This window comes from Zonotrichia albicollis, chromosome 3 (assembly GCF_047830755.1).
Source record: "Zonotrichia albicollis isolate bZonAlb1 chromosome 3, bZonAlb1.hap1, whole genome shotgun sequence".
NCBI classification, from domain to species: Eukaryota; Metazoa; Chordata; class Aves; order Passeriformes; family Passerellidae; genus Zonotrichia; species Zonotrichia albicollis.
In genome coordinates this window covers 4,954,104-4,976,643 of record NC_133821.1, presented here as the reverse complement: position 1 = coordinate 4,976,643, position 22,540 = coordinate 4,954,104, and the positions used below count along the sequence as shown (strand labels likewise).

The 22,540-nt window shown below is 41.3% G+C and overlaps 1 protein-coding gene across 1 annotated transcript in view; it reads right to left on the bottom strand.

Annotated features, from left to right (window-relative positions):
* Positions 1-751: 751 nt before the first annotated feature.
* PKHD1 (PKHD1 ciliary IPT domain containing fibrocystin/polyductin) overlaps positions 752-22,540 on the bottom strand; it is a 240,494-nt gene continuing 218,705 nt past the window's right edge. The window contains exons 61-66 of the mRNA XM_074536510.1: positions 16,505-16,640; positions 15,885-15,972; positions 11,605-11,712; positions 7,977-8,132; positions 7,329-7,463; positions 752-2,379 (exon numbers count right to left, since the gene is read on the bottom strand). Coding sequence (XP_074392611.1) covers positions 2,027-2,379; positions 7,329-7,463; positions 7,977-8,132; positions 11,605-11,712; positions 15,885-15,972; positions 16,505-16,640 — 976 coding nt within the window. The 3' untranslated portion in view covers positions 752-2,026. The remainder of the gene's footprint in view (positions 2,380-7,328; positions 7,464-7,976; positions 8,133-11,604; positions 11,713-15,884; positions 15,973-16,504; positions 16,641-22,540) is intronic.

Sequence of the window (22,540 nt, the reverse complement as noted above, 5' to 3'; positions counted from 1 at the left end):
CTTTTCTTTTCTTTTCTTTTCTTTTCTTTTCTTTTCTTTTCTTTTCTTTTCTTTTCTTTTCTTTTCTTTTCTTTTCTTTTCTTTTCTTTTCTTTTCTTTTCTTTTCTTTTCTTTTCTTTTCTTTTCTTTTCTTTTCTTTTCTTTTCTTTTCTTTTCCTGATACACAAGATTCCCTAAATGTGTTATTTAGAATTTGCTGAATCTTTGCACTAATTTTTCACCATGTTTTTTTCACTTTCTGTCCACTTCTTTCCCATGTGCTACCACTCACTTTGTTGAAAATGCTGCAATTAAAGCCTTTAGCGCTGTTAATTCTATTAGAGGTCCAGCTGTACAAGACATTACTTATTCTGCAAACAAAGTATGGATAAATTCAAGGATTATGAACTAAAGGATTAATTAAAACCCTTAACTACTTCCAGCACATCTGACTTTTTCCCCTAAAAAATTCTTTTTATTGTATTTTCATATAATTCATTCAATGATATTTTCTGGCATTTCGACACATGTAATAATATATTATTTTCTTTTATACTGGTTGGATGTGATGGAGTAATTTACTAGAAGTAGAAACACTGAAGGGAAATAGAATTCATGGAATGGAGGAATTGTGTTTCTGTAGAGAGGCTCTACTACCATGTGAAAGCATCTGAAACTGGGTATCAGCTGTGGAGAAAAAGAAGGGTTTCCCAATAATTTCCACCAGAAATGGATATTTTTGAAAGCTATAACTTTTTATTCAGACCGTGAATCATGGGCAGTAGGGATAATAATAATATTTTGGCCTCTGCAGAAAATAATGTAATAAATGGCTTTTCTATACCATGCAAGAGGTCAGAAAGGCTGATCCATTGCACTTAATAAGATCTTCATCCACAAGTGTCTTAAACCAAAACAACTCCTGTTCACTCAGCAAGAAGCCTGGCTTAGTGTGCAGTCAGTCTAATTTCACCCCAAAATTATGATTATAAAGACAGCACGGTGCAGAAGCCAAAGATGGTGAATCTACTTTTGTGCCCAGGAAACTGAACAGTTTGATTAGAATCTGCACCTTAACTCCTTCAGCCTGAAGAGAACTGGTTTGTGGTCTGAGTTTTTTCCAAATCAAGGTTTCTCACCTTCTTTCCCATTGCTGATCTGGCCAGAAACCTCATCTTCCTGATTAAGCAGGTTTTTTTCTGCAAAGGAGTATAAATTTTATCTGGTGCCACCAGGACACCTTGCAACCAAGAATTTTATGGTACAGAGCAGGCATAATAAAGTTCCTCATCTTCCAGCTCAGTAAAGCAAAGCACAGAAGAATTCCCTGAGCAACTGAAGAATATCAGCATTATTATTATTATTATCATCCATAAAGAGTAGTGTTCATAACAAGTCAGTGATTTAAAGGTGTCAGAAAACAATGCCATGGTGAAGATTTACTCAGTAAAACACTTTAATCTAAAAAAACAAACAAGCAAACAAACAAAAATCAGAAACAAAACAAAACAAAACAGGTTTAAGTAGAGCACTACAGAAGAACTTACTCAATCTGCAACGAAAGCTGAATAAATGTAAAAAAAGGGAAAATATTTGTGTACGTACTAGGATTCTTTGAATGAAACTAAAAGCATGGCTGGAAGAAATGGAAAATTTATATATATTTACATATATTGATATTCATCAGCAATACTCAATACCCTAAGACTACATCCATGCTAGAACATCGCAGTGTCAGAAACCCTGTTGAGTTGTTAGGCTGATCCCTGACTGCTTTTGATGTCATAAATGCTCCCCAACACAACTCCTGGAGAGAGTTTTGGAGGAGTCAGGAGAGCTGTTCTCAAAGGGCAGTTTGGAGGCACCTAGCCCATTTTGGAAGCCAAGAAAGGTCAGCATCAAAGAGCCTCACAGTTGGCTGCAGGCTCATTTGCCCACATGGCCATGTGGTCGCCCATCCCAATACCTGTAGGGTTTTCTTTGAGCACAGAGGCAAAAAGCTCATCCCCAAAGTGACCACAGTGGTTCACCCCCTCCCATTCCTGCCTCACCCCTCTGCTGCCACCATGGCCACACATTCTCTGACATCATTCTGGGCTTGGGGCATCCTGTCGTGTTTCTCTCCCTCCTGGCTGTACCCAGCTGAAGGTTGGGGCATTTCCTCCTGGCTGGAGCACCCTGGCACTGCTGGCTGCTGAAGCTCCTCAGAGGCACCAGGAGCTCTTCCTCCACGGGACTGTGGGTGTCTCTCACTTTTCCTGGCTGAGGGAAAGGTGTGTCTGTCCCCAGTCTTGGGCTGGATGGTGCTTGGCTTCTTTGCTGACTTGGCTTCACAGGGATGGAGGTTCAGCTCCTCTGCATGTCCTGTGGCAGCTCCCACTGCTCCACTTCCTTCCATATCTACAAAAAAAAAAAAAAAGGACTTGTTTGTTTCTCACAACAATTATGAGACCCCCACCTTCATGTATATTATCCTTTTATGCCTTTATTGTGTGTTAAAGACATCAATAAATTTTAATTTTTTCCCCATTTGACCTGGGTGGACAATGATAGGACAAGGGGGAAGAGTTTTAAATTGAACAGGAGAGATTCAGGTTAGACCCTAGAAAAAAATCCTTCCCTGTGAGAGTGCTGAGCCACAGGCACAGGTTGCCCAGGGAAGCTGTGGCTGCCCCATCCCTGGAAGTGTCCAAAGCCAGACTGGATGAAGCTTGGAGCAACCTGGGATAGTGGAAGGCGTGATTGCCCAGGGTGGGAGGAAGTAGGTGATTATTAAAGTCCCTTCCAACCCAAACCATTCTATGATTCTATGATTAATTAAAAAGCAGTTACTGTTTCAGAAATAGTTTCAGTGGCCATACATTTCAGTTTGACAGAAATAAATTGGCAAAGCCAAATAACCATTAATTATTTCCACAAATAAATAAAAAAACCCCAACAGAGCTGATTTGTGCTTATTGATACACTAACAGCTGCTAGAGCGCCTCCAACATTTAGAAAATTTTTAATAAATGTTTAATAATCAATTGTATAGAATACAGTTTTTTAGTAAGCTATGTATTGCTAAGACTGACAATATTTTAATACTACACATCCATAAAATGCATCATCTCTTTCTGAAATAGGCTGTAACTTAGGGTAGAACTTTGTATTTCTGACATTTGAGTCCCACTCAAGGCAGAGCCTGTGACCTGCAACGATATTTTTTTGAAAATGACATAGAAAAAATGAAGGAAAAGGTAAATATATATCATACATTTTTCATGTGGAAATGTTTACATCCTTATCTATCAAATGGTTGTCAATAACAGAGGCAGGGTCATATAACAGATAATTTCTGAGCTGACAGAGTGTGCCATGATTGGCAGCCTAATTTGTAGCTTCATGTGGATGCTAAAAACATTTATAATTTTCTTACAATCTTCTCCTTCCCCCCATGAAAAAAAAAAAAAAGCCATCAGCCTCATCAGCCTACACCCAAACCTTTAATACTCATTCCAAATCCAGAACTAGTCCTGGTCAATGTGTTGTGTGTTAATAGACAAAGTCAGATTTTTTAGTCCATTTATCAGCACACACATTGTAGGTCCTTAGCACAAATAATGCCTGAAAATGTGTAATTACCACTTATGATATTTTAGGTCTGTCCTTTCAGTTTAACCCTTAACCGCCCGTGACATTCAACCTCACGGCTGCTCAGATCTTTTGCTCAGAATAATTTTCTTCTGCATCTCCTGTAATTCATTAATTGGAACTCTATTTGCTGAATCATAGAAGGCATCCATAAAGGATCATTGAGTACCATCCCTGCTTCTCACAAAAACACCTAAAATTAAATCATGTTTCAGGAAGGTTGTGCAGACACTCCTTGACCAATCTGAACTCTGACAGCCCTGGCAATGACTTCATGCTTGGGCTCTGTTAAAGGGTGTTGCTGCTTTTTTCAACTTGTACTCTCATAAATTTAAATTCCAGAGTTGTACCTCTTGGAAACCCACCAGAAAGTTGCTTCCACAATTTCAGCAGTCAGACATATTATTATGTTTAGCACTTTTCCTTCTTAAGCTGGCTTTAACTTCAGGTAGTCAGCTGATTTAAGGTACAAATTACATACATCACCAGGTTCAATTTTCCTCTTTAGACACATAAACAAGATAATAAGGTCATGATCTCTTATACCAAAGCTGCATGTTAGTTCTGGAGATTTATTGATTCTCTCATCTTCAAAGGTGCCATTATCAACAGTGGAAAAAAGGTTTTTCAGGCAAGTTTGGATCACTGGAGAAGGATACAAGTACACTGTGTAGAAGCAGTTTCAAGGATGAAGTACTGCCTTGAGATTCCTGATTTTTAAACATTAAATACAAACTATTCAATACCATGAAAGCATATGAATAACTGGATTAAGTACCAGCTAACAGAGCTCAGGCAGAAATTATATATGGGAAATAATTCTCAGGGATGTGTGGCAGTACCAGGGTCTACCACTGAAATGGAAGATATTCAGTGTTTCCACTGGTGATTTGGAATTTAAACTGGAATTGATTCTGATGAAATTTTCTAAAACAAAGGGATAATGGCAAACTGGTAGAAAGGAAGGAGGAGGAGCTGATCTGAGCAAGGTAGGAGCCACAAGGGAAGACCCAATTTACAGATTGGGATTACATTTTCAGGAAGACACAGTGATTTCTGGCTAAGACATCCAAGGAGTTCAGAATAAAAATCAGTCAGGTACCATTTTGAAAAGGTTCAGGGAAAGGACAGAAGATTGAAGCTGGAAATGTAAATTGTAGGAGTATACAACATTTGGTTGAACCACCAGAATAAACTGCAAAAAGCAAAAAGCAACAATATGTTCCTGCACCTCCAGGTGTGTTCTGTTTTCAGTGCCGTAGTCCATCAAATGTTCTTCAGTTCAAGAGAGAGATAATTACAAGAAGCTAAGGAGACTTTTCATGTTAGACCAAGTTTGGGCAAGGCAATATCTTGATTCCTTCTCCCTGCTGTACTGCATAACTGTGAATATTGGTTTCCTCCCTCATCTTCATCCTCAGCTGCTCCTTTTGGTACAATATCCAGGGCCCTTGATCCACTGAACTTTGCACTCCACAAGCACCCACCAACGAGAAAATCTCTGTTTTGCAAGTCTTACTGTGGTGATTAACAAATAAAGGCCCTGAACACTTAATTGTGTTAGAAAATCAGTATTTCTTATGAGGGGAAGAGCTACAAAGCAGAAACTAAACAAAAAGAGTGCAGCTTTGATTTCTTCCCTCTCTCTCCAAAACCAACAGCACTTTAAATAGGAGGGAATCAAACATTAGATGTTTCCAAGTCATATGTATTAAATTCACTTAAGATATTGTTATCCTTGTTTAGATTTGAACATATTGGGGAATCTTTTTTGTCTTGCAACTATTCCTAAAAGACTCTAAGTGGCTGGATTGCCTTTTTCTGACAAAAAAAATTCTTCCCATGAATTATTTACACGACGGCTCCAATCAGTGCTGTACCTGTCAGCCTCCCCAGCCAAAATGAAAGTTCACTATGTAAAGGTGCCAGGGGAGAGTGGCAGCCTCCCACTGCGAGTTTATAGACAGAACTAAGTCAGCACGCATTATGTGTCAGAGCCAACATCAGACAGAATCAGATCCTTTGATCTCAGACCTCCACAGGAAGCTTAGATCTCAGACAAATTAGATAAAAAATGAATTTATAGCAGATATGTGTCCTAAGGCACACAGCTGAATGCTGTGTTTTGGAAGAGTATGGCAAATATCAAAACACATAAACTGCAGAATTTCCTCTCTCCTTCTCTCTCTCCCTCTGCTTTTGTGATAGACACTAATTAAAAGGAGATAAAACTCCAGCTCGCCTCTTCCTGCCTCTTATGTAATCCACAGGCTTCGGTAAGGAGGAGGAAAATGAAAATCCCAAAACAGAGCAAATGGGGAGTTCATCAGGGTTACCCGAATGCCCTTAGATCTGTGCTGTTGGCAGGTGAGATTAAAAAAAAGCCCTCAACTACTGTAAGAACATTTCACACTTGCAGAAAAGGGAAGCCGGTGCTTTGTGCTGCCAGCCACATGCCCCCGGGGCTGTCTGCTTTTCTGTGACCTCAGAAGGAGCCGGGTTTGATCAGAAGATGATGAAAGGACAAGACTCGAGGAGGTGTGCGGGAAGGGGCTGTTGGTGGCAGGACCCTGGGGAGTAAAATAGGACACAGGGTGGGGTGGGTGGGCGTGGAGCTGCTTTGGTTGGACTCGCAGGACTGTGCAGATGAGCCCTGGGTGGGTTTCTTACCTCCAGTGTAACTCACAGTCCTTCACAGCCTGCAAACCTGCCCAGAGCTTTTGATGCCCCTGCAGCACCTGGAGATGTGGGCAGGGAGGAGCCCTGGGGACACCAGGAGTATTGGTCCCTGCCCTACTCCAAAAACACTGGGAGAAATCATGGGCTCATTGGATCATAGAATATCCTGGATTGTGGAGAAGGAACCCAAAAGGATCACTGAAATCCAGGCCCTGTCCCCGCACAGGACACCCCAAGGATCACAGCATGAGCATAAGAGGGATTATGCTGCTGCCTTCAGTGTAGCTGGGAATTCACTCCATCTGTATTAGAGATGAAATGACAAACAGAAAAAAATCAGGAAGGAGAAATAAGAGGCAATAAAGAGATAGACCTTTTGAGAATGTGCCATTGATAGTGGGGCCCTGGAAAATGTTAAAGATAGACTCTGAAAATGTTAGGCTTTATGTTTTGCCAGATCATTGCACCTGCGTAAGCAATATGATAAATGATATAATTGTTAGATGTGATGATTGTTTAGTAATTAAATATAATTATTGTATAATCATAAGAAGAATCATGAGAAACTATGTCAGAAATTTAAGGGGGCCACGAGGAGCCATGCTTGGCTGGAATCTATGTATACAATAGAACAATATAGGTTTAATAATTAACATGAAAGTTATATATAAAACATGTTCATCCCAAATGCATGTAGGAGTCAGATTTGGGTTGGTAACCTCTGACACCCAGAGCTCTTCAATAAAAGCACCTACATATAATCATTTTCGTGATTATGTGTTTTTGAACACTAACACCATTGGTCCTATACAAACCTATAAAATCACAGAATCATTAAAAGTTTAAAAAAACCCTCTTAGATCTTGCATCCAAGGCACAATCACTTTATTAAATCTCTCCCCAGCTGCCACATCCCTCACATTTTTTGAACACTTGCCGTGATGGTGACTACATCACTTCCCAGGGAACATCTGAACATGTTAAAAGACATAAACTGACTCTTTTGGTGTCCAATAATTTATGAATTGCAGTCTCACCTCCTGCTACAGCCACTCCACTTTTACTGGGTCCTTGACTGCAGCAAGGCTTGGTGGGATCTGCAGGAGGCCATGCTTGTTCATTGGGTCTCTTGATCCTGTCCCGTGGGAGATGAGGCTGTTCAGTCCTCGTTTCTGCAATGAAACACACAATCACATCACCCTCAGTGCATCTCTGCTCAGCAGAAATTATTAATTCGAGCAAAAATTGAACATTTTGTTGAATATATAGTAGAATATTGCTTGAATATATTTATGACACCAAATGCTATGTCCACTCACCTCTGAACATTTGCAGGGATGGTGACTCCACCACTACCCTGAGCAGCCTGTTCCAGTTCTTAACAATCCTTTCCAAGAAGAAACTTTTTTGTAATATCTGCCTGGACTCAAGCACCTATAGGCATAAATCTGTATAACCTTGAACTATCACAGAATTATAGAATATTTTGAGTTGGAAGGGAACCACATTGATTATTGAAGCCCAACTCTTGTCTCTGCATGAACTACAACCAAATCCTAATTACTGAACATCCCACAGCTTTTTCTGAGTTCCGTAGTCTGAAACCCATTGTGGCCACTCTGGGGATTTGTTAAATGAAACAAGGATTCTGCAAGTATAAAGTTTTGTGGATATTTCCAACTTACTGTGGCTTTTGCTCTTCCTGAACCAGCAGAATGAAAGAACAATGGTGAATGCAGATGCTGCCGAACCCAGTATGACAACAAGGATCATGCTGGCCCTGCCTCTCATGGGCACAGGGAAGGTGGCAAATGGCTGGGACAGCACAGTGAACTTCACCCCTGAGAATTTAAAGCAGTTGGCTTATTACAAAAGCAATGACAGCATTTTCACAGCTAAAACACCACCCTGTAGCTTTTTAACAGGGTAAAGATGCATTCAGGGACAAACCATAAATCCATCAATCTCCAGACAGATCCAACAATAATGGACAATATTTATTTAGGACTTAGTACCAGGACAACCCAAATGTGTAACAATTTTTCTACAAGCTAAGTTTCGAGGTTTCAGTACTTTCTGAGGCATAAACAGTTTCTTTGCATTCAAGTGGTTGTGATAAGACAGTTCTTAATTCTGATTTTTTTTTCCAGACTACACCTGAATCATATCAATAGAAGTTAGAGGGAATCCAGAAATATTGACCAGCATGAAGATTAAATCCATGATGCAGAAAACTCCCAGTGAACTTGTGAATGTTTTCCACCATGTTGATAATGAGCATTATAAATAAAAAATGTCAGTGTCCCTGCTGTTACACAGTAAATCTTTAGTCTCTTGAAAGACAGAAACTCTGGGTAATGCTCTGCACCCAGAGATTCTAAATATTTCTGTAAATGGCAGAATCAAGCCAGGCATTGCTCATAATCTCTGTGTTCAAGAGTTCATTGGGTCTCAGATCTGAGTTGCAAGGACTGGAAGAGGATTAGTGCTGCCCTTCTGAAATAGAGAGAGGTTTTGACTCCCTAAATTATTTCCAAAACAAATTCTGAATGCAGATGTGCTGGGCAAGGACAGGAGTTTAGGAAAACTGGCCCTGGTTCTCTCTGTAGACCACCTTGAAGGATGTGGCTTAGCACATCAACTCATTATGTGTCTTACTACCTGACTCATTACTGGTCCTAACCCCACAGTTCTAAACATTTTGATGGATGGATATTTCTTTTATTTGAGTTCTGCTTTTAATAAAAATCTAAAAGCCTTTTTTTTTTTTTTTCATAAATTCATTTAAAGAAATCAGAAATGCTGTAAGATAGAGGCTTGGAGACCAGGGCAAGTAGCTGTAGGTACTTTTAGCAGAAACTAATTAGATTTGTGTCAGTGTTGTCCACCTGAACGAAGCTGAGCTGCATCAGAACAAGGTGGGAAGCATGTTCCAATTGGGAGAAATCTGCCTGCAGGTACAAACACATATGAACTTCAGCTGAGAGAAGAAACCTCTCAGGTATCAAGGACTCTGCACAGACAGGTGTTTAAAGGTGTTTTGCACTACTCTAATAGTCCGTGAGTAGGATGCTGTTGGTTTAAATGGAAAGTGGATGTATCAAACCCCTTGGGATCCATATCAGGGAAGGGAATATTACTGTAAAACAAGGAGCAGGATGATGCAGTAGGGCTATGAATAGTCTGCTCTCCCCAGGAGCTACCACTAAAACATTTGGGATTATTGCATTTGACATCAGCTGCACCTCCTGAGCTGTCTCCAAACAGTGAATTATGCCAGCTAGGTGCACAGAGCAACTGGTTCATGAAGATGTATCACAAGCATCTACTATTTGATTATTTAATTCCTCAAAGTGAACCTCTTCAGTAAGAATCTGGAAGTGTAAAAACCTTTATGCTGTCTCCAGCATGGCTTCCAATTGCAAGGAGCAAAAGGGATTGTGCCTTTGGTGTGTACTTTTGCAATGCACATTAAAAATGTGGAATAATCTGATTTACACAGGTGATACCTGCACAGGTGCCTGAACACATTGGTACCTCTAAACATCCTCCATGGGGACGAATGGCTTTAAGATGAAAGAGTGCAGATTTAAATTAGATATTAAGCACAGGCACAGGTTTTCCAGAGAAGCTGTGGCTGCCTCATTCCTGGAAGTGTTGAAGGTCAGCCTGGATGGAGCTCTGAGCATCCTGGTCTACTGAAAAGTGTCCCTTCCCAACACGGGGAAGTTGAAACTCAATTATCTTGAAGATCCCTTCCAATCCAAACCTTTCTGTGATTCTTTAATTAAACCTTAGTAACTCTCTGACTGGCTAAATATTTCAGAGAAGGGATCTCTGTTTGACCTTTGTTCAGAAAAAATATTTGGGGATTTCCTTGAAACAGGTTTCTAAACACATTTCATTAAGCTGTGCTTCCAGCCTAAAGATTCAGATCTTGTGAGGTGCTGACTTACCATCTGCTCTCACGGATTAGAAGGTAGTGGGAGCTGCATCTGTTTGGCAGCACAAAATACACAAAAAATCCCTCCTTGGAAGGCCCACGTCTAAGTGTTCCATGCACCCCAATTCTCCCTTTGCCAAGCCATGGAAAGCACTGGATTTGGATGAGCCACTTGTGGCCACCTAAATATTTGCAAATTTCTATTTTTACTTTTTTTCTCAGATTTTTTCATTACCCACTTCCACTTGGCCACTTCAACAGTCAGATGTACTTGTTCCCTCCGTTTTTGACTGGATGAGGCAAGACATGAGAGACAGATGATAGATAGATGATAGATAGATAGATAGATAGATAGATAGATAGATAGATAGATAGATCGATCATCTACAATGGTCTTTATCTGGAGAGATATCCATGCATATATATCTATATATAAAGAGAGATGGATGAATGGATGGATGGATGGATGGATGGATGGATGGATGGATGCAATACCATAATAGAGACTTTACACATGGTCTTACAACATCTCTATCTTAATATGTCCTTGGACTGCGTGCCAGACCTGTTCCTGCTTCTTCATATTCTTGCCTCAGTCATCCTGAGACAAGAAATCAACACTTTGACCCCTCTATTCCTTCAGAAACAGGTTTACAGATAATGTCAGGCCCCCTAACATTTGCAGAGGTGCTTCTCTTGTGCAGGCATCTCAAGGATTTTCCAAGGCAGACTTTACAGGGTGCCTTGTCCCCCCTCAGCTGGCATTTCCAAGGAGGCATAAGCACACCTGCCTTCTCTTTACTAAGCTGCTCAGGGGCCTCTGAAGGTGCAAAAATCATCTCCACAAGCTCTCAGGAAAGCCCTGGCAGAACCCAGTCCTGGAGTCATGGTCTGAACGTGCATAACCACCTATAAAGTTTACCAGGTGCAGGCAGTCAGGAAAAGGCACTATGAAAATAGCCAGGAGCGTAGATGGAAAATTTCTGAATATAAGCAGAGAAAAAAAGAGGGAATGAGAGGTTGCAATTTATAGGAAAAAGTTTGCTCAGGCAACTTAACTGATTTTAAGTTTCTGATTTCTTGGGATACATACAAGGGAATCCAGGGAGAAAGAGGCACCTTTATCTGACAATACTTCTCTGTACTTGTTCATTGGATTTGAGAGATCTTTCATAAACAGCAGAGGAATCATCCAGCTCTCCTGCTGCCTGGGGAATGACAAGTTGGATGTGGAACACAACTCAGTCTATTTAGAGGTTTGGCATAGCTCCACCCATTCAAACAAAGTTTAACTCCATTTTTATAAATTCATGCCACCTGTAGGGCTTTGATTTTACCCAACCAAAGAATACACAGAATACAGGGCTTACCTGGAGGTGATGTCACTGTGAACACAAGTCTCCAGTTTGTTCCTGAGCTGGAGACAGCCAGATTGGAAAAACTTGCACATCCCTCTATGACCTGCACTTGGGTGAGCCCTAGAGAGTCAAAAAAAATCATATTGCAATGAACAGCAACCAGGTAAGTGCCACTTAAGAAACTCAGGGAGTCCTCATGACTTTAAGGGACTTCAGAAAGCCTAAATTCATTATCCATCTTAATCATAAACATTGTGTCTAACTCCAAAACATTTCACATGGAGAAAATTGGAAAACAAATTCCAGAGGGATTAGAGAGCTTCAGCTTCTAAATATTTATTCTTTGAGCACATTGTGAAATGGCATTTTTTGTGTGGGGTGTAATGTGAATGCAGCAGTTAAAGAGATCAAACAAAGGTAACAAGAGTTATAGAGATGCACTAGAAAGTTCCAAATGCCTATTTTTAAATTTAACTCATGTCTTGTGTGACTAAGTGTTCACCAAGGTTAGGAGAGTGATAATGAGAGTGTGCCAAGGGGATGGTCTCAAGGAGTCAACCCCTGTAACTAAGGGACAAGCTGAATATTCAATTCTTTTCTGACTTGTTTCACCTTATCTTTCAGGCATAGTCCCTCCTGTACTATTGTTAAATCTCTTGGAATTTTTCTCCTGCTCTGTCAGATGCTTTGAAAGATATTTGGCCATGGAAAATATCTGTGGTGACTGCCCTGAGACAGTACAAGAGACACTGTCAGCTGGAAATCTGGCAGGGAAAAACTCCATGGGGAGCATTAAAATGAAGCCCAGAAAAGAGAATTTCTCCATGACATTACCTCTTGTTGTGATCTGTAAGGGAATCCATTCTGACTCAACATTTGCCCTTGCCATGATTGTTATTTCTGTAGGCTCTTTTAAAAAGTTGTAATTTACTTTGCAACTGGATCCCCATTTTACTGTGTGTATCTTTGAGCAGCAGCCAAGGCCTGGTCTTTAAGTGATGCTGGCCAGGTCTGGTCTGCATTCAGACTCTTGGGGTGAAAGGGGTGGAATCCTAAAGGCTGACAAATTTCCAAATGTTGGTTCAGGTGGGGGTGAGATGCCAGAACTTCCTTAGGATGCTGGACTGACTCCAGTGATCACAAACACAGCGTTTTGCCTGCTGAAAGACAATATGTCATAACTATTTGCTTTATGAAGCAGGTGGCTTTGGCATTTTATTGCAGTTAGAGGCACAGGTGAAGGTACATAAAGCTGAATGAGAGCAGGACATTTCTACTCTGCCATTCTCATGTTCAGGATATTGAACAATGTGGTGAATTAGCAAATGCTGAACTATAGCTAGAAATTGTCCAAGACAAGGGCAAAACCTTAGGCAAAACCATGACACATATTAATTATTCAGCAACATAAATTTTAAAGTTTCTCCTCTCTATGACTCTGGTACAATTTAATTCGTTAATATCCCAGTTAGTTTTGACTACATACATGGGGGTTTTTTCTCTTTCTGTACAATATCTAGCACACCAAACCACCAATTTCATTACAAGTCTCCAGGTTCAGCTGTGATAGATAAATAATCAGTGATTTATACTGTGAATAGATTTGATGGAGATGTGAGAATGTAGAATTCTATTATTGCTCCAGCCTAATCCTGGTTCATCCATCTACCACTCATATGATCCTCCTTATGATCCATCCTTATATTATGTTGCCAGGCATGATCACACAGCATTTTTTCATTTTATTGACAGATCATTCGTATCTGATGGATTAATGGCTGTCTCTGCAACAGCCATGCAGTATTATTAAAGGTTGTAAAATGCTTTAATGTCAGATAATCAGAAAACTCCTAGATCTCTGCATATGGACTTTGAAAAAGTTTTTCTGCAGGAAGACAAATCCTGAAATGCTTCTTAGTGACCTGAGGAGGAAACACTGTGCTGAGATTTGTGTCAGGGATTTGAACTTTGACTACCTGCCCTAATTGTCTCACAGGTTGTTAAAGCATTTCTCATTGATATGAAGGTTTCTCAGGAAAAAAATTGATTTTCACCTCAGTGCTGATTATTGTCCAACTTTGCTCAAGACAGTGTCTGCGCAGTCTACCAAGATTTCTTGGCTCTCTTACCATCTGTAATGCAGATTTTAACAGGGAGCCTTGTCCAAATACTTTATAACTACCATTTCTAGTGTGTGAAGAAGCCTGGAGTACTGTACTGTACTTCTCAACAGAGACTAGCTCAGCTTTCAGGCACATATGCTTCAAAGCTCAGAATGCTACAGATATATATGGGAGTCTTCCCAAAGATCTCTCAGGCAAGCTGGTATTTAACGTAGAAGCAGAGCTAATTTGGAGCTAAACTGCCTTCCACGAGGCACTTTGGCTGCTGTCAGCTGCAGCAGCCTCAGTGTGCTAGACGGGACCCATTTCCATTAAATGCTGCTTTCATGTGCTTCAAAAGACGAGTGCAATAAGGATGTTTGTCAAAGGGAAAACTGCAGCAAACTATTACATGCAGAACATCTGTACTGTGCTGCTCTTCCTTTGCTGCAGTTTATTGACTATTAATTTGATGCATGTATCTTTTAGAGAATGTGAAGTGTCTTTCCCTTCAGTTACTTTCTTTTTTCTTTTTTCTTTTTTCTTTTTCTTTTTCTTTTTCTTTTTCTTTTTCTTTTTCTTTTTCTTTTTCTTTTTCTTTTTCTTTTTCTTTTTCTTTTTCTTTTTCTTTTTCTTTTTCTTTTTCTCTCTTTCTTTCTATTTTTCTTTCTCCCTTCCTTCCTTCCTTCCTTCCTTCCTTCCTTCCTTCCTTCCTTCCTTCCTTCCTTCCTTCCTTCCTTCCTTCCTTCCTTCCTTCCTTCCTTCCGCCACTTCCTTCCTTCCGCCACTTCCTTCCTTCCGCCACTTCCTTCCTTCCGCCACTTCCTTCCGCCACTTCCTTCCGCCACTTCCTTCCGCCACTTCCTTCCGCCACTTCCGCCACTTCCTTCCGCCACTTCCTTCCTCCACTTCCTTCTTTCCTTCCGCCACTTCCTTCCTCCACTTCCTTCTTTCCTTCCGCCACTTCCTTCCTTCCGCCACTTCCTTCCTTCCGCCACTTCCTTCCTTCCGCCACTTCCTTCCTTCCGCCACTTCCTTCCTTCCGCCACTTCCTTCCACCACTTCCGCCACTTCCTTCCGCCACTTCTTTCCTTCCGCCACTTCCTTCCGCCACTTCCTTCCTTCCCTCCGCCACTTCCTTCCTCCCTCCCACTGTCATTCCTGATTCAATAGTCTGTGGCTAATATAAACCTAAGGAGTTTTGGAACATGCCCTGAAAAGGCAAGAAAAGCAGTAGAAAACACCAAAGGATTTTTCTAACCTGTAATCCTGGAACTATCTTGTGGTAGGAAGAATTTCTAATTAACAGAAACAGGGACTGAAAGGGTGAGAAGCTGTGATCTACAGCATAAATGCTACTTATCTTCTCTCATTGTGAACATTTCAACTCAAAAAATAACACACAAATGGCTTTACTGTGAACAAAATACTTTCTCTGCAATAGGGAACCTAACTTTTCAATGTGTGTTCTTCTTGCTTATATTTAAATATTTTAGAAATTGAACTAATAAGTCTATAATCATTATAATTTCCAACTTCTAATTTAGCAGCATATGACCATCCACAGCTGTTTGGTTCAGCACTCTACTTCAACAAGTATGTCTAAGCATATTCACACAACCTTGAGGGAAATCCTCACGTTTAGACTTTTTCACAAGTTTTCCTGAGTCTTCCATGAGTTCATGTGTTTTGATAAAGGAGGACCAGAAGGGAAACATTTAGATCCCCCATGGAAAAAAAAAAAAATCAGATTATATTATGTTAATGATAATCTATAGGCAGTTGCTTCTGTCTGAACTTGGCCAGATCCTTTGGGATAAAAAAGGTGTTGTGGATCCTCAAGAAAATACCCCAGTTAGCATAAATTGAAAAGCAGTGTTAGGATTTCTAATTCTTCATTCTTTCTTTTCTTGACCCCAGGTATGTCTTTTCAGGACAAACTATAGGATATGCTTCCTTTAAGCTACAAGACCACAAAACACTTTTAAAAAAGTAAAAGCTTTTTTTTTTTTTTTTTCCCCTGTAGCACATGACTGGGCAGTTCACCAAACTCCTACTGCAACCTTCTATTTTCAGCCCAAAGACTGGTTTTCAACTGCAGTATTTCTCAGGTAGAGCTCCTAAAGTTATCACCAGCATTTTGCACAGCTGCTCTGCCATAACCCTTGCTACAGGAAAACACATCCAAACCTTTCAGCACAGACTCAGAGGAGTCCTTGAGATGAGCTGATACAACCCAGGGCTCTGCAGGAGGCCCCAGCTTGTCAATTCTCTCACCCTGGGAGGAAGAACAGAAGAGAAGAATTAAGATCTTGTCTCCTCAGCAAGACCAAAGAAAGCTTTGATGGTTTTAACAACTGTAATATTTTTTTTCATATATGCCCCCTGTCTGAGGACAGATTGCATTTATGTGTCATCTGTTATAAATGTCACAAAAGTCACCATAACTTTTCAAGGTGAGGCCACATCACAGAAGGGGTCAGGTTGGAAGGGACCACAGTGGCTCCTCTGGTCCAACCTCCCTGCTCAACCAGGGTCATCCCAGAGCACAGGGCACAGTATTGTGTCCAGAGAGTTCTGGAATATCCCCAGTGAGGAGACTCCACAGCCTCTCTGGTCTCTGTTCAGTGCTCAGTCACTGCACAGGAAAGAAGTTCTGCCTCCTGTCCGGGTGGGACTTGCTGGGATCAGTCCCTGCCCATTCCTCTGGTGCCAATGCTGGAGCAGAACCTGCTCCATGCCAAATATCTCAAATGTCAAAATAGTACTGAATTAAATACAGTCTCCATACACAGGGAGGCAAATTCTACCTTTCTGTCCAGGAAAATTATTTTTGGCTGTACAGGAAGCTGCTTCTCAATTTCTCCATCTGAAGGCTGCACCTGAACAGAGATGCTGTAGGGTCTCCTGTATAAGCATGTTTCTGAATGTTGTCTGCTTCCATTTCTTTCACGTGAAAAATAATGAGAAAGGAAAAAAAAAAGAAGGGAAAAAAAGGAAAATCAGAAATAAAGTTCTAGATATTATTTCTGTTCCTATTTTCTACCTACCTACTAGGTTTACCGTATCATAACCCTTTGATTCCTTGGGTGAGAGCAGAATGCATGGAAACAGGAAAGAGTTCTTACTTCCAAGCAGCAAACAGCACCAAAGTATGAAAAAATCCTTTTGTTTCAATGCCCAGTTTACAGATGGAAAAGTGGGAAATTAACAAAGTCATTTATGTCCCAGGTATCATGTTGGAAGTATGTGGCAGAGACAGGGATTTTATGGATTCATGAACCCAATGCCTTAGCCCCAAAGTCATCATTGAAGTGCACTGAGAGCAGTGGAGCCTGCAGTGTTCCCTGTCCAGCAGAAAGATTTTCACTGACAACTTCTGAGCTCCTCTAAGAACAAAGTCTTGGTTCCTCTACACAAACATACCAATTACAGGGCTTTACTGCATTTCCTTTTGCTGCCATCACCTTCAAATTTGGAAAGTCTGCAGACTGAAATAAAGCAGTTACACACACTCCCTTGAAAGACATTGGTTTTTCCAAGCCTGAAATTTAAATTAGAACATCCCAGGAGAATGCTTTTGCATTTGAATAAAGAATCAACATTTCATTCTGAGCCTGGATCATTTCATTCCCTTTCCCAGTGCTTTGTGCCATTTAGTATCTCATATATATATATATTATTTATATATATATATATAAAGCTTTAATCTGCAATTGCAATGAAGTGGCTGGGGGTTTGGTATTGTCTTGAAATGAAAGAAGAAAAGATATTCATTGATCTCTTGTGTTTGCTTAAAGGTGTTTACAAACACAAGATATATGGAGCTTAAGTTTCCTTTGCTTTTAACTCTTTTTTTCTAGTTTTGATGGTTGTGGATGTTTCTTCAGAGTATTACTCTGTATTACAAATGAGAAACTGTTCATACTGAGCTGATGGAAAATACTGGTCTGAACTACAGCTGCTGGAAAGACCAACTAAGGTTTTAAGGATATGTGCATACTCAAAAGGTAGCTCAAGGATTGAAGTTTTAGTTCTTATCTTGGTTCTTTATCTTGTATTTTTGTTGGTGGGAAAGTCTCACAGGTGGTGTTTGGTTTGAAATTCATATCAGGGGCATCAATAAGGGGCTGTTATCCACCTTCTTCCAAAAACGTGCATTCAACTGTGTGACCAAACACCAAGTCATACACAGCACACCAAGTCATTCCTGTTTTCAAGCTAAAGAAGCTGAGGTGAGAAAAAAAAATATTTGGGCCTTACAGAAACAATGCTAGGACTCACCTAAACCTCTCTGTCCTCAACTGGAGCCAGGGAGGTTTAGGTGAGTCTTAGCATTGTTTCTGTAAGGCCCAAATATTTTTTTTTCTCACCTCAGCTTCTTTAACAAATAAGAAAACGCCCTGAATTCAGACCTCAGTTTCTACATGCTAAAACTGTGCATAGAGGAAGTTTGCTGCAAAATGTGGATCTAGGAAGTACTTCTCACTCTATAGGATGAGTAGAGTCATAAAATTATAAAATCATAGACTCATAGAATCATAGAAAATTTGGATTAGAAGGGATCTTAAAGATTATCCAGTTCCACCCCCTGCCATGGGCAGAGACACCTTCCACTATTGGAGGTTGTTCCAAGTCCCATCCAGTCTGACCTGAGACACTTCCAGGGATGGGGCAACCACAGCTTCTCTGGGCAACCTGTACAAGCCTCACAGTAAAAAATTTCTTCTCAACATCTAATCAAATCTCTCCTCTTTTAATTTAGAACCTTTCCTCCTTGCTCTTTCACTCTCTGGTAAAATAACGGTGAAGAAAACAGAACGAAGCAAAACCAGAGATGAATTCTTAAAATGGAAGTATAAAAATGAATGTCTGTGAGTAATTTGAACTTGGTTAACACAGCATGGAATGTGGTGTTTATATCCCACATGGTCCAACCTGACTCATGCTGTGAGGGAGCCCCAGCCTTAGGGCACAGCCCTGGACACAGCAAGCTATATTCCTTAAAATTACGTCAGTGTGGAGGAGGAGAAAGGAGCATCCTGCTGATTCGTGCTGGAAGGAAAATAGGCCTTTCCTGGCACAGTTTTGTCCTGGGGAGGTGGAGGTAGATGAGTGTTTGTAGCCCAGCAAGGACCAGAGCAAGACCTGCCTTTGCCTCATCCCGTGGCCATGAAGGATGTGCTGCTTGCCACTGCCCTGGAGTCTCCTGCTGGGCAGAACAGTCTGGCTGGCAATTCCCTGCTGGCAGGGAGCAGCTCTGATGCTCAGTGCCCTGCAGCTTTTTAGATGTGGGCTCAGCAGGCTGGGGATGCCTCAGTCAGCAGGGACACCAGGCATCCCTGATCCTGTCACCATCAGTGCCTGCTGAACAGGCTGAGGCTCCACAGGAGAGCAAATGCCTGTCCTTTAGCAGCAGGGAAGTCTGAGGGCAAAAACTGGAGGGTCTGCTGCAGGTATCATGGATTAATTGAGAAACTTGGTGGAGAGGTTTGGGGCAGAGGAAATGAAGTATCCCTGAAATCAAGGAGAACTTGGCATTTTATTTAAAATTGTAATAATAACTATAATAATAAAATATAAAATCATGGAATGATTTGGGTTGGAAAGGACCTTGAGGATCACCTTATTCCAATCCCCTGCCATGGGCAGGGACATCTTCCATTGTCCCAAGTTACTCCAAGCCCTGTCCAATCTGACCTTGAACATTTCCAGGGATGGGGCAGCCACAGCTTCTCTGAGCAATCTGTGCCAGGGCCTCACCACCCTCACAGGGAGGAATTTCTTCCTGATATTTAATCTAAGGTAATATAATAATATCATTATTAATATAGGTGTGTCATCATAATAATGTCTACAACAATAGTAGTAGTGGGAAGAAGAAGAAGAAGACGTAGAAGAAGGCGAAGAAGAAGAAGAAGAAGAAAAAGAAGAAGAAGAAGAAGACGAAGGCAAAAAGAAGAAGAAGAAGTACTATTATCAATTGACTTCAAGGGGAAGGAGATGAGGATGAGAGCCTGGATCAAGGGTCCATTACAGTTAATGGAAAAACTCGAAAACTAAATTATGCCAAAAAACAAGCCTTGGCACTGACACCTGATCACCTCTACAATTAAACTGTCAGTCTCTTTTAAGCTGTGGTTCAGGTCCAATGGCAAAGTCAAGAACAACTCTCAAATGGTCTGGGAGTTAATACAGTCAGAAGATATTTTCACTTGGAAGTTTGGATGAGGCCATGCTGAAATATGTCAGCTGGCCTTGGTGCCAAAGAACAGCCCCTGGCATATTTAATTTCCTAATAGACATTGAAATTAATTGAACAGTTGTCTGGTATGTCTGCACTGTGCTGTAAAATCAATGTATCCTTGGAAGGGCAAGGAAATTGGGAAGAATTTAGGAATAATATGACTAAATGAATCATGATCCAGCTGAAAAGACATTTTTTATTTGTTGTTGAAAAGGTGGGGATTGCTGGTGACTGCAGGGAACTCAAAAAAGGGAGGTTCAGCAAGGACAGGGCATAGACAAGCTGAGGACTTGTGGCAGACAAAGTAAGTACATATTCAGTGGAAAGATTGTGAGAAACTCAGAGTTTTTGGGTGAAAATGGGTTCTGATGTCATGGGATGATGAAATAGGCCAGGCCTCTGCCCTCTCAGATGCACTGTTGGAGCTTTGTCATCCCCTGCAGATCTTGTCACTAATTAATACAGACAGGGAAGAGTGACATGAGCATTAGAAGACAATGAGGAGTCTGAGGTCATTCTTATTTTAAGCAAAAAAAAGGTATTTGAAGTATGACTTTTATTTCCACCAATTCCCATATTTTCCCATATTATAGACAGAAATCAAAGAGAATCATGGAGCCCAGCTCCTGGCTCTGCACAGGGCAGACCCAACAATCCCATCCTGTGCCTGAGAGCATTGTCCTAGCACTTCTTGATCTCTGCCAGGTTTGGTGCTGTGGCCACTGCCCTGGGGAGCCTGTTCAGTGCCCAGCCACCCTCTGGATGAAGAAACTTTTCCTCACATCCAACCTAGACGTCCTGTGTCACATTTTCATGTCATTCCCTCAGGTCCTGTCACTAGTCACCAGAGAGCAGAGATCAGTGCAGGCCTTCTTCTTCCCCTCCTAAGGAAATTGTAACTGCAATGAGGTCCCCTCCCTGTGTCCTCTTCTCCAGGCTGAGCAAACCAAGTGACCTCAGCCTCTCCTTCTATGACTTCCCCTCTAGGCCCTTCTTTCATTAGAAGAATGAATCTGATGAAGGGTTTAGATGTGGCATCACCAGAGACCTTTAGAAGGAGAGGCACAGAGCAGATGCATCAGACAGGAGAGCAACATCCTCCAGATTCATTAGTGACTTCCATTAATAGCTGTAGATCAGTGGAAATGCCCCTGATTACAAAGCCAGTGGCAAGGAGCTAAGCCAGGCCTCCTCCATATCGCAGTCCCCAAGTTTACTGTCAGAGAAATGTCTTTTATTAAAAGTAAACAGCATCCCGCCGGAGGTCAGAGCTTTGCCGGGCTGCGTATCCCAAGGTAATACCACTTTAAGCTCCACATAAACTCTTAAACAGTTTCTATCCTAAAACCAGACCGTAGGTGGTACAGTTTTTTACGATATGTTATAATAGTGCAATAAATCTGTTAGCTTAAAATCGAATCTCCGTGGCCTTTTAGAGAAATCATCATTAAATGCAAGGCCCTGTTAATGATGCCATCCCAGTGAAATTGTTTAATCTGCTAGGGGGGTGGAAGGTCACCAAATGAATTTTTTATAATACATCAACTTGACACGCAATAGGGAAAACTGTAATAGATAAAAGCAAAGGAAAAGGGCACTGTCTTCTTCTGATAGGTCAATAGCAGCCAAGAGAGTCACTCATCCACTTTTCCTTCACTACCGTGCTCCTTTTCCATTTAATATGGACACCCAATTAATACCTCAGCACCATAGACAACCTCATTTTAGGTGAATTATAGCAATTTCTTCCCCCTTCTCCGAAATGAAAGTGATCACAATACATCATAGCATTGTGCGAATTAACGTTAATTGATTCGAGTTACCAAGCATTGATGGGCCACTTCTATAATCTGGTCCTTATTGGGAGCTGGAAGGGATGGAGGGAAGATTAGATTGCATCCCCCGTTGCTTTGACGACGGCGGTCACCTGATGGCTTGTTAGACAGTTGTACGCTTCTATTGCCGGCCCCAGTGGGGTCGTCAGTAAACTGGAGTGATGTCCAAACATCATTACACGCTGCTCCGATATTAAAGCAAAGGGATTAGCACCTTATTGCAGGCAACCTGGATTTGTCATTGTGCTGTCGTTATCCAATTTCCAGATGATAATGTGACTGTGGCCTGCGGGCACGAGGTCCTACAGCCAAACCAAGGTGCCTGTGTATGTACACATATATATATATATTTATATCTATATATGTAATTTTTTTTTTAATGCATATACACACACACACTCACATACATATATACCCACTCACACTACCCCACGAAGACCCAGAACCCCAAGCCATTTAACCCTTTGCTCACCAGATTCCTGCTAACAAAGTGTGTGGAAGAATTTTTCCCCCCTTTCCCATCAGACGAGCAGCGGAGGCCAAGAGCGCGATGCGGCAGCAGAATGAGCTGGCCTGGGAGCTGACACGGCCGTCACTCACTTGAATGTCACAGCAGACAAGCTCTGCTGATAGAGGTGACACCACTCACATGTTAAGCAAGGTGGAGTGGGGACAGGATTGGTCCCTTGGAGACGAGGCCAGCAGCTCCTCTCTGCTGGCGCCTGTGTCCTGTAAATCATCGCTTATGTCACAGGTCCCATTCA